At 32.8% G+C, this 12,546-nt stretch overlaps 1 protein-coding gene across 1 annotated transcript in view; it reads right to left on the bottom strand.

Annotated features, from left to right (window-relative positions):
* Positions 1-444: 444 nt before the first annotated feature.
* Positions 445-12,546, bottom strand: part of LOC111626358 — a 48,306-nt gene continuing 36,204 nt past the window's right edge. The window contains exons 3-4 of the mRNA XM_023369707.1: positions 2,436-2,586; positions 445-1,294 (exon numbers count right to left, since the gene is read on the bottom strand). Of these exons, the coding sequence (XP_023225475.1) occupies positions 964-1,294; positions 2,436-2,586 (482 nt within the window). The 3' untranslated portion in view covers positions 445-963. The remainder of the gene's footprint in view (positions 1,295-2,435; positions 2,587-12,546) is intronic.

Genomic DNA, 12,546 nt, shown 5'->3' with positions numbered 1-12,546 from the left:
AAATCGATACAAAAAGAAGAAAAAAAAAGAAAATTGTTTTACAAAACAAGAGACTAAACTTTGCAATAAAACATTTATTGTATTTGAATAAATCTTTAGACCGAATATACATCAGCGAAAGATCATAAATCACAATACACGAACAATAGAAATGAAAGAAAGTGCTTTAAATTAAGAAAGTGAAAAGGCGTGAGTGATAACTGAATGGACGTAACACGTCTAGTCGTATAAAATGCTGTCGAAAATTTGTTTCCAACAATTGACGATACCGCTATTTACAACCCGATAATTGTTCTGTTAATTACCTCAATCAGTGGGTTTTGTATTATTTCTACAAGTATTTTTTATGGGCGAGTACACCGCTGGGGAAGACTTTTTTTATTTTTTGCTCGTGTTTAAACCTACAAACTCGAGTAATTCGTAACTTTTCCCAGACATTTTTTAAAAATTTGTATTGAAATAATCCACCAGTTTCATTTGTTTGAATTTTTCAGTTTAAGTAGGGACGTTCCGAACAGAAATTTTGTCGTTTTGTAAAAATACGTGGACAAAAACCAACTTTTTTAGTAACTTTATAAATGTCTTTTCGAGTGGCAAAACATTAACGAGATGGTCCCAGAATGTTTCTTCATTTTAATTCTAAATATAATTATATTTTAAAAATACTACAAGATTTAACTTCTAAATACTATAAATGTACAGTTTTTCTCACTTTAAAGCGTAATTTTAAACACAATTTTTGATTTTTCGAAGACGTTTCGAGTAGTAATTATTGTTTTTAAAGATATATTTATATTATTTTCGGTGATCTAAATTAAAAAAAAAATTCGACTTTTTAAATTCAGATCAGACGGGTTTTATTATAGAAAATAATTTTGTTTCTATTGCCACCGATTGATTGTCCTTCTTAAACGAGGGATTTCGGAATTTAGAGGCACTTGGTGGCACGACGCAGAATAAATGCTACCTGGAAATAGATATATTTTGCTTCGTTCCTTCGGACAGTTCGTGTACGTCCTCCCCTTGTACCGGTTCTTCCCAAAACGAGACCACAGTTTTGGAACCACGCTTCAACCTCCCGTTTTGATTCAATAGTTCCGGTACGTGCATAACGGCTGCGGTCACAAAAGTCACTTGGCTATTGTTCCTGGACGTTCTCCTAGAGGTCAAAGGTGACGCCGGTGACCCACACGTGTCCGATTTTTCTCCTAGAACCTTTAGATCCGAGGAAGAATCTCTCGAAAACAGAGACGGCTTTTCACGATTCGGAATGTCCAAGGTAACGGAACGATATCTAAAAATAGCAATATAACGATTTGTCGTCTTAAAAGTCTGGAAAATTTTTCTCTAGAAATTAATTTAATTGAATTAACTATAAATATATCAGAATTGGATGGTTTTCGATTATAATTAATTCTATAAATTTGCTGTTTATAATTAAATATTCGTGTAAACATTGGCTGTTTTCATATTAATGGCTCGGACACTTAATTGATATAGCTCTAAATAAATTAATATTCTTCATAAAATTCGCATAAAGCGCGCCATATTTCCATTACAGTTATTATATTTATAGGAAACGAATAACAATTCTGCGCATAAATTCAAATTCGAATATTTTAATTTATTTTCTAAATATTTTTCACGGCATTAAAGTTATAGAGGCGAGTGAAAAGTCCCTCGCACCTTTTTCATTTTAAAAGCCAACCCTTTAAAGGTCAACGAGTACTTTTGGAATGGAGAAGGTGCGAGGGACTTTCCGCTCACGCAGTATTAATTATTTATTAATATAAAACTTGTGAGATTTACTTTATTAAGACTCGGCGCGTGTCGAGATTTTCTTCGAATTGTTTTCGAGGTAGAATACCTCTTTCGACAATATTCTAGCCAAGTTCTTTAAATATTTAAGAGCTAGTTCATATTTTTATTACCCTTTTTTTGTTTTAAACTTTAAAGAAAGCGATGGAAATGTATTTTAGTAAGTCTACTTCACATTTAACAGCAATACCCATTCGAAATTGAATATTTGAAGAAACCGAAGAAGGCGGCAGGAATACTAAAATCCATATTTCTTCAAAACAGTATTTTCGGATTTGACTTCAATCATTCTCAACACGTTTTAACGTTTTCAACAGTTTTGCCTTCGATTTTTCTACTCCAGATTTCCACAAATCTCAAAACGAAAACACGCGCATTTCTATTTGATCGCGGGTTAACTGTTATTGCTGTAATTAAGGTGACGTCTTCGCAATAACAGGCTACAATTTTTAATTATCTTTTAATTTAAAGAAATCGCGTGATTTCCCGTCCAAACCGGAATTTTGTATATAGTTAATCGGGGTCTCCACCCCTAAGCTTTTCGCGTCCGTTCTCGGTTTTCGTGTAGATAAATATCGAGACGGGCAAATGGCAGCCCCCTAAAATAAGGAACTTACCCCGCTTGCAAGCGACGGAGACGATCGCGTTTGCGTAAACGTTGCGCTCGGTACCTGAGAGCGCAAATAATGGCAAACGTGATTATAGGAAAACTGATGATGCAAGACAGAATCGGAATAACGATCGGTCGAGGATCCAATGACAGCGACACTGTAAAGAAACAATAGAATTAACAAAAGAAGTTCATTATAATTTACATCGAAGGGTTTACTTAATTAAATAAAGCGGAAAGACTCCAATGTTAAATAAAACAGATATCCCGACTCCATGGTACAGAAGTAATTCGAGTCGAATTTACAGACATTTACAATGTATTCGATAAAAGATTTCCCGGAAATTAAAGATGCGCTTCGCTTGTCGTCGCTTCCTTAAACGTTATAAATCCCAGGTGCCGCGGTTTCATATAACGCCAAACTGTCATAAAATCGTCTTTATGTGTACACGTTCGATAAAGGTGTTTTAATTTCGCATCAAATTTATACATTTAGAGTATTATTTAACGCTTCTATTTACTTTTCTCGGTATCGTGCCCCGGAATTTCATCGACTTCGAATCCGATGACGTTATCCGAATGATGTTTTAAGGTGCGGCCCACTCCACATCCGACAGACAACCAAACGTGCGGGTGGTGTAGCATTTTAGCCACGTATAGGTTGGGGGCTCGACCCCAGCGGCCTCCACTCCAGTATAAAAAACGTGACCAATAAAAGCTTCTAAACTTAAATTACGCGCCAAATAATACGGTAAAAACCTGTCCAAAACGGAAAAAATATTCGTTGTCGCGCCATTCCGGCTTACGCGGGTTCTACCGTACGCGCTCGAGCTATTATTATAAAACGTCTCCGCATTAAAATGTTTTAGGAGTTTTGTATCGGAGATTTGGCAGAGAGCCGCCTAAATTTATTATAAAAACATTTTTACTTAAATTTTATACCTGGTTTCGTCCCTCAAGGTCAATTTATTGTAACCACGTTGGTGGTGTGTTCGTTTATTTTTCTTTCCGGGTGAATTTTCAAAGTGTAATTTCAATTACATTACCACTTGGCGTATTTAAATAAATAAAAAAGAAATTAGAATGGTTATTGAGAATTTTTTAAAATTTATTACAAAAATTACTTTACAATAAAAAATTGAATGGAATTTTTTCTGCTCCTAATAAAAATTTTCAATGGACGCAGGAGCCTATATTTGTCGCAATTCATCTTGGTCTGCACCCTTTTTTCCTCCCTCCTCGTTCTTCCTTTTAAGTAATTTCGTCTTCACTTTTTTATTTTCTTATTTTTTCTCCATTTCTTAAAGCAATTTTAACAGAAATTATCGTTAAATATATTATTATTGCGGAAGAATTCGATATAATTTAAGTTTACTCGAGATTCTTAAGAGTCACTTCTAGAGCGAAACCATTACGAACATCCCTTTTTGTTTTTTACTTCACCGAAATAGAAATTTCAGGAAGCTTAAAATAAAAGTTTCACGCGGAAGAAGAAGCAAAAGACTGGAAACTCTTTGGTAATTCATTTTTTTTATTTTTATTTTATTCAAGTTTTAATAAACTTGCTGGAAACTTGTATAAATTCCAATCCCGGTTGCAATCGAGTCAACACATTTGTAAAGTGTTTGCTAAAGTGAATTTAATCTCTCGCTACTTATTAATGGCGCCTTCGAAATGTTACAGATATTTGTAGATAGGTCTTCAACCTTTCGTTATAACGCAGCAACCCTTCGTTTAACTTCCAAAATAATATTTATATTTCACTTTGGCGCGCTCTCATTACGTGCAACGGGAGTCAAAAATTTTTATTTTTACTTTTATCTCCGTATCGAGGGGTGGAGTAATACTTGTAAAAAAGTAACTAACGTCGTTTCTCCCATCATTTCACTGGTTTTTTTACGTTTATTCCACGTCCCCCCATCGATTTTCCATTTCCACCATACAATCGCTACATTTTTTTTCCATTTTATAAAGTGATAAGAGAAATATTTCTCGTTATAAAATTTTTATGCTGCCGAATTGATAAATTATTCCCGTCGAGGATGTAATCTTCATTCTTTTACTAACTACTAAAATATTTGTCGAGAAGGAAAACCCGCGGCACCCCACGGACGCGCTCTTCCCCTTCTCCCCCCTTCGTGCCGGAATTGTATGTTATTATGACGTAGTTGTCGGATAAATATGGCAGAAAGTTAATTACGATGGCAATTATCCGCTAAACTTTAAAATTTCTTATCTTTATAATAATCTCCGGTTCTTTGATAAAGTTCGCCGATTTATATTGTTGGTTGCCACGAGATGTCTTCGGGAAATCTTAAAGACTCGACGTTGCCGCTACCTTTTGTGTTAAAAGACGAGACTTTTTGGACTGTTTTAACCTTTTATTCGGGATTTTTTGGATTCGCGCGCATATTTTCATAATTTTCTAAACCCGAGATTCGAGATGTTTTTGGAAATAGCTCGATTCCCTCGGGAAATTAACCGTAGACTCTTATAAAACTAATAAAAATTAATACGTCTACGTCGTATATTCGATATTTTTAAAATAAAACAATAACTTAATTAATTTATAAGCTTCCAGAATGAATAAACAACAATAATTTCTTTCCCTTTGATCGTACAGTTTTTAGGAATTAAAACAAGAAGAGTTAAATTATCTATAGAAGAGGAATTTTGTTTTCACGCCATTTTAAGAACAATTGTAGATCGATGGATTTGCACGAGACAGTTAGTTGGATGGTCGACGAGAATAAGTTTCCTAGTTTACAGTTTCCAGCCAAGGCAATAGTTTCAAACTTAGAACAGACCGTTTGGGTCTGTTCTAAGTTTGAAACCATTGCCTTGGCTGGAAACTGTAAACTAGGAAACTTATTCTCGCCTGTTATGAGATTAGAGAAGTTCCTTAGACAGATTTATTTAGATAATAGATTTGTAAATCAAATATAAAATATATTTAAAATCGCTTTTATTGGTCGGTCATTTGAGATTGGAGTGGGGAGGGTTAGGGTTACATCACAATCCTACATTCGGTTTTATTTAATCGGTTTAGAGGATGGTTGGTGGGAATGACGATGAGAATGAAGAGGACGATGGTGAGATGGGAAGATAGTAAGAGTGGTCATCCCTTAAAACATCATTAAATGCATTAAGCATGTCTTCTCTTTAATTAGAAGCGGACAAAATTTGGCTCTGGAGATTTGAGGACAAGTTATATAAAATAGTTTTCAATTTTCGCTTATCTTCTGAAGAATGTAATATTTTTATTTTTAAAAATAAATTATTCACTGTTTGAAAGAAAAGGAAATTTTAAAATGTTTTTCATTTTTAACGCTAATAATTTATAATTTATGTAAGTCCGTTTCTATTAATTTCACCAAAATCATTTAAAATTAAAATATCCCTTAAAACGCCTAAAATATGAAATAATCAATTTTAATAATTAAAATTTAATAATAAAAAAAATTAAAATTATATTTAATAAATTAAACTTGCTTGGTAATAATTTAAAATAAATATAAAGCATTTTAATAGTTAAAAAAATATTCTTATATTAGTTTAATGGCTGAACCGTGTTCGTATTGTAATTGGTAATTAAATCTCTAGAATTTGAAAAGCAAGAAAAACGAAAATAAACTTTATTTATTATTATTAAATGATTTCTATGGAATTATATTTATGATTAATTAATAAACATTTAATATATAATTAAATCTTTTTATTAAAGATTTGTTTATCTTACGAATTAAAATTAAAATAAAACAAACACTTTTTTCATTTTTCTGTATTTTAAAAAAAGAAAAATTATTGAAAATCTAAATATTTTTATATATACTCTTCGTTTTTGACTCTTTTCTCCCGGGGCACCGAGAGAACATTTTCTCGGGTCGTTCTTAAGGGGCAGGCCCGAATAAACCCCAGAAATTTCCCAGATAACCTCAAAAAATTCTTCTAAAATCTCAAAAACTTTCTTGGAAGCCTCAAAAAATACCGGGAATCCCACGAAAACTCAAAAAGATTCTTGAAAATTTTCCATGAAATCTAAAAACTTCCTCGAAAATCTCAAAATATCCCAGGAGAAAAATTCCCGGAAAACCTGGAAAAAATTCGGATAGCCGAGGTAGACATTTGAACATTGTTTAATAACACGTAACTACGTACACAAAGAAAACAAAATTAAATATACTTAAAGAACCGACAGTAAATGCAATTTCTGTATTAATCTTTAAGATTTTAATTATTGTACACTTTGAGAAAAGTCGATTTTTATACTTTAAGTAATTATATTCTTCGATTAAAACTTAAAAATAAAACAAACTTTTCAAAGATTTTCTTATTTACGTTTCTGATTTTTAATATCTAAAATTAAATTATTTAATTGTAAACTTGTCCGGTCGAATTTAACTCGGTTTGCCCTTTGACTTTTACACGAAATTTTGTGTAGGACCAATTTAATTTAAGATTTAACTAAGTAAAAACTTAGATTTAGAATGTTCAAAAAAGCGAATCCATCCCTTTTTTAGTCTTTGTATTGTAAAGAATCTAAATAAATCAATCCATTTTTGCTTTCAAAAGAAATTAAATTCTCATCCTATTCAATAGATGAATAGAAACCATTAAAAATCATAGCGACAATGGCGTGGCTTATCTTTTTATGTGGTTAAGATTGGGGATTGAGAGGATCCTTCGAGAGGAAACAATCGTATCTCGCTAGAACAGACAGCGGCGACGAACTAGCCATAAACTTCTGAAGGTCACATTAATCACAACTTGGCACTGTACACGAGTGAAATGTAGGGTGTTAAATCTATTTATTTTCTAATCTCTGCTGGCAACGGAGGCCCCAGATTTTCCCGACCCTAGGCAAAATTTATTTCCGAGGCCCATTAAAAGGACGACGAAGATAGAAGGTGGATTTATTAACATTTTTTAACGTAGAAACCGAGAGTAAAACACGATTATATTTTCGAAAATTATCAATTTGATGATTTAAATAGTAAAATATACTAAATTGACCAGGCCCCGAGGCCTTTCTCGGCCTATACGTAGGGCCCTTTCTTGTCCGTTCGATAAAACGCTACAGCAATTGCAGACAAGGAGCGAAAAGTTAAGAGAATTTTTTTCTGGCCATCGAATAATTGATCACTAAAGAAATGTCATTACCGAGATCTTTGAAGGTTTCGGTAAAAACAACAAATCTTTGTGGAACGAGAAGAAAAAGTCTGGAAGTTCCGCTCTTTGAAAACTAAAATTGTCGTTGTTTAAGAGGAAACCAAACAATAAACTTGATTTCGATAAGAATATATTTTTAACTGTAAATTGTTTTCGGACGAGTCGTGTTTTTTAATGCCCGTATTCTAAGGAATTATCACAAAAAACTCATTCGATTTTATTTGTTTTTCATTGGAAAATTCTATTCATTTAAATAATGATGGTAGATATAAGATTAATCGTAACCATTAAAAGATATTTACGTTTGTTTAGAACGAATCTTTTCTTTATTTTTCTATAATTAAATTTAATTATATCGATACTCCATTTTGATTCTTGAATTTTGAAATTTTTGCCAATTTCCCCATCGATGCTGGTATTTTTTCCCGAAATAATAATTTAATTAAATTGTTAGTATCAGTTTTATATTTAATTCGCTTCGTTTTCTTCTTCGACAAGTTTTACGAAATATTTCAAAGAAATGAAACGAAGCGAACGGCTTGCACGCATAAAGAAGTGAATTTATACGATGCCGTTGACGTGTAGCCAAACTATCTGCAATATCATTAGAATATCTGGAAGTTCCGTAAGTGTTTTTCAATAGAGATTCTTCGAGCCAACAAAAATAAGATAAAATTTTGAATGGAGAAATAAATTTCTTACACAAACTTTATAGATGGGCGCGTTAAGTTTACTTTGGTAAAATTGATGAAAATAAAATTCAGTTAATCAAACTTATGAATAACGAAATCATTTTCTCTCTCCTTCCTCTTCTTTCTTCGTTTTGTCTTCTCTTTGGAATTTAAAACGCGCGACACCGTTGAATTCCTGACAATTTACATTTCGTATCTTGCTACGACGGTCGGTCAGTCCAGCGATTTAATGTGAAATTTCTGGCAGCATCCGGTTAAGGCAGTGTTTTTCAACCTGTGGGTCGCGACCCCCAGGGGGGGTCGCGAAGCCTTACATGGGGGGTCGCGGGTAAAAGAGAAAGACAAGCGTTTGTAGGTCCTACACTACGTTAAAAAAACTACAATTTCAGCGAGAATTACGGCCTACCCCAGAAAATGATAGCCGAAAAAGTGTTGAGCTGATTTGCAAAAAGAAATAAAAACTAGAAAAGTAAAAGCTGAAAATTCTGATTCTAAAACAAAAAAAAAGGTCAACGGCTCCCTGTGCCCAATGTTATAATTAAAGGAAGTTTCATACCTTATGTGTGTTATATTATTGTCGATTCTTCCGAAAGTTTCATTTTAATCAACAATAATTTGTCTCAACAGAAAGAAAATTAAATACATAGTTTTTAAAATCACTGATATAGTTTTAATATGGCCCTAGGGGGGTCGCCAGAATTTTTTAACTTGTAAAGGGGTCGCGTATTCAAAAAGGTTGAAAAACACTGGGTTAAGGTAAACACGAAATCTGCCGAAGATTTCCTAATGAATATTCCGTCGGGTGATGCGTTTACAAATATGCGGCTCCAATTTTCAGCCGAATGATTCAATTTTATACTTTTAAATATCGAAACATTATTAGTAACCTATTACCCTTTTGTTAGTGTAAAATATATTCGTATATTGATATTACTCAGCCCCTACTTAAGCTTTTCATTCGTAGTAATTCCTTTATAAATTGTTTCTATACCGGCAATTATTTATTGTGACGCGGTCAGAATTCCGGGCTGCAATTCTTAATCGTATTTTTGATTTATTTAACTTAAAATATATGCGCTTTAACGCCAAAGGAAATTGGAAAAACTCAGCGCCCAGCCCTGATCAATTACGAGTGTTTAGCGGTCTGTCTCGGTCTGTCCACTCGGTCTGTCTGTTATATTACGTTACTACTTAAAAACTTTTATTTTTTCATAATGTTTATAATTAAGCTTTTCGAATTTTTCTTGTTATTACAATTAATTACGTAAAATTAATTATTCTACGTCTTGTCAATTTACAAAGGTGTATTTAATAAAATCTTAGTGAAGAAGCCTGTCTGTTGTGCAAACATAATTGCCATTTTAACGCATCTATTCGTATACAATCGAGTAAAAAGGTTTGTAATATAATTTTAATAAAGGGCAAACCTCCGAACAACGGCCACCGACGGGAACGTTAAAAAAGGTCGTCGTTCGAAGGTTATTTTGTACGTAATTTTGGTTTTTAACAACGACAATAATAATTGCAATTTAGTTTAATCACTGAAAAAATTATCTACAATAGATAAGAGTTTACGTATTTTCCCCCACAAAACTTTAATAAATTAGTAAAACTCGATTTAATAAAAAGAAGAAAACAAAAATAAACGTAATTAATTTATAAATACATTTAATATCGGACTACGCATTCCTCGTATAAGCATTTATAACATTATTTACGTTAATTTTTAATTTAATATCAAATAATTTAAGAGGGAACGAAATGATATTTGGAGATAAATAACAAAGGGGAGTTTAGGGGAATGCCCGACAAATTTAAGTAGCATTAATCTAAGCGCTTATTTTATAATAATTTATTGTAAGAAGATAAATAATAACCATCACGTTTTTAAAATATACGAAAGAAATTACTGTATTAGAATTAATGCGGCTAACAAGAAACAGTTTCCACGCGTCTAATACGTAAACGGAGGCCAGTTTCCTATAGAAAGTCCTCCCGGAAGGCACCCCTCTTGGAAGACTTCCCACGCGCTGCCTTCCTTTGCCAATCCAATCTAACTTTAAAACAATTTACATATAAAATTTTAGACATTAAAAATCAACTTCACCTTTTATACTATTTGACGATAAATGAATTCCTTCAAAGAATTTCGATGAAAATTCGTATTAAATTATTGTTTCCAATTTAAAAATATACGTAAATTTCATATATTTAAAAAAAAATAATTTTATTTGAAAATGAAGAATAAAACGAGTAAAGCAAAAGTAATTGCGTAAATACGTTATTTTGATACAGCGTTTGTTATCCTATAATATAATGGAATAGCCACGATGAATAAAAGCGTATTATGATAATATCAATAGAGCTAAGTTATTTGATAGGACAGTAAAAGGACACAATGCGCGAGTATCGTCGCGACTTCAGAAAAGTTGGTGAAAGAGATCATAAATAGAAAAAATCTTAGGTTTTAATACAGATCCGGGGAACTAAAAGCTTTCAGTTTATTATTAAATATTTATTTATTTGGAAATAAACTACAGTTATAATTACGTGTACAAGTACATTGTCCAGGAATAGATCAAATTTTCTAGAAAATGGATGGTAGGGTTGATGGGGTCTGCCCAAGGGTACTGTCTCGGGAGGACTTTCTACGCAAAACTGGTCTCTGTTTAGGTTCTAATTAGACACCCGAAGAAAACCGGGAAAACTACGCGTGGTCGGCCGAGAACCGGTGTTCGATGGTGTAGCCACTCGGATCACCGGTGGTCTTTCTAGAAAACTGTTATATATTTAATAGTATTTGATAAATTACTTAATTGCGATAAAGAACACAACGAATGACATTCGAGATTATGGAAAGGGATTTTAATAAAGAATACTATAGCATTTGTTTGGATTCGGTAGTGGCGGATTACCCAATTCGCCCGTAAGACACGCGTCTACCGACCCCGAGTCTCGAGGGGTCTCGAATTTGGAAAAATTAAGGCAATTTATTTATAAATAAATTGCTAATCGGACGTTATTAGTTTACGGTGCCGTAAAACTACGCGAAAGACCTCCAATCTTCTGTGTCTAGGAGCCACAGAGAGTCTTAATTATCCATTGGCATTTACTCTTTAAAGTTTTTTGTTAAAGTTTATTAGCGCTAATTTATGGTGTTTGTCATTTTTTGAATTACAGTAATGTAATTATTTAATGATAAAGTATTTAGATTTGATAATCCCAATGATTGCCATTTATGAGGTGAATTTGTCCTTATAAACATAAATGCCACGCAATTAAAATTAAAATTTTCTTTCGGAAAAGAAATTTAATTAAAAGAACATTAATTAATTTATTTATTAAAGCGCGCGTGTAAGATATAATTTTTCCAGTTAATTATCGAAAGAAATTTCAAATATTTTCTTTATTTATTAATTAAAATATATTATAGACTGGTTAAAAAACCTTACAAAATGATTTTCATTTTCACTGTTTAATCCAAGTCTACGCCAAATTACGTTCGTTCTACCGATGATTTTAACAGATACCGATTTATATTCATCGCGCATTTAGAAAAAATATCCAAGAATTTTCCAGGAAACCTCAAATAATCCTAGAAATTTCCTAAGAAGCTCAAACAATACTCGCAAAATCTGAAAAATCCCCAGGAATTACCGGGAACCTAAAAAAGCCATCATTATTATTATTCATATTTCGTGATTCGATATAACTTTCAAATATTGGATAACGGAAGTGATTTTTAGCATAAATAAGAATTAATGGGCATTATACCTGCCACGTCAAATGTCGAGTTAGAATAGAAAGACCCGGACGTAAATCAAAATAATATCATCGAAACATTGCTTTATGGGGCGTGATATTGAACAAAATGATGACGTATTAGCCTTTAATATATAAGCCAAAAATAGCCAAAATATAAACAATTTTAAATCTTTAGATAACGATAAAACGAGAATCGTTTTAGGAGACATTTTTATTGCCTAAAAATAAAATAAATAAAAATTAATAAGTTTACGGTCATTTTGTAAAATATGGGCGTAAGGACAGCGCGAGCCTATTTATTGTCTGAAAAAAAACGGGTGATATTTTAAATCTCTTTCTTCCGTCTAGACACTAAGAAGACCTTTTTAGCCAGCCCATTACGGGGTTCGGCCAGACCCGCGATGGGGTGGCCGAGTGGTGAGAGAAGGGCCCGACATCTCGAAAAATTTCTGAGATTTTTCGTCTGGTCTGGATTCGATTCGGGGTCCCCAC

The sequence above is a fragment of the Centruroides sculpturatus genome, unplaced genomic scaffold, assembly GCF_000671375.1.
Source record: "Centruroides sculpturatus isolate CEXI.00-Female unplaced genomic scaffold, Cexi_2.0 scaffold26, whole genome shotgun sequence".
Lineage (NCBI taxonomy): Eukaryota > Metazoa > Arthropoda > Arachnida > Scorpiones > Buthidae > Centruroides > Centruroides sculpturatus.
Note: the sequence above shows the minus strand (reverse complement) of the source record. Positions and strands in the feature narration are given on the sequence as shown.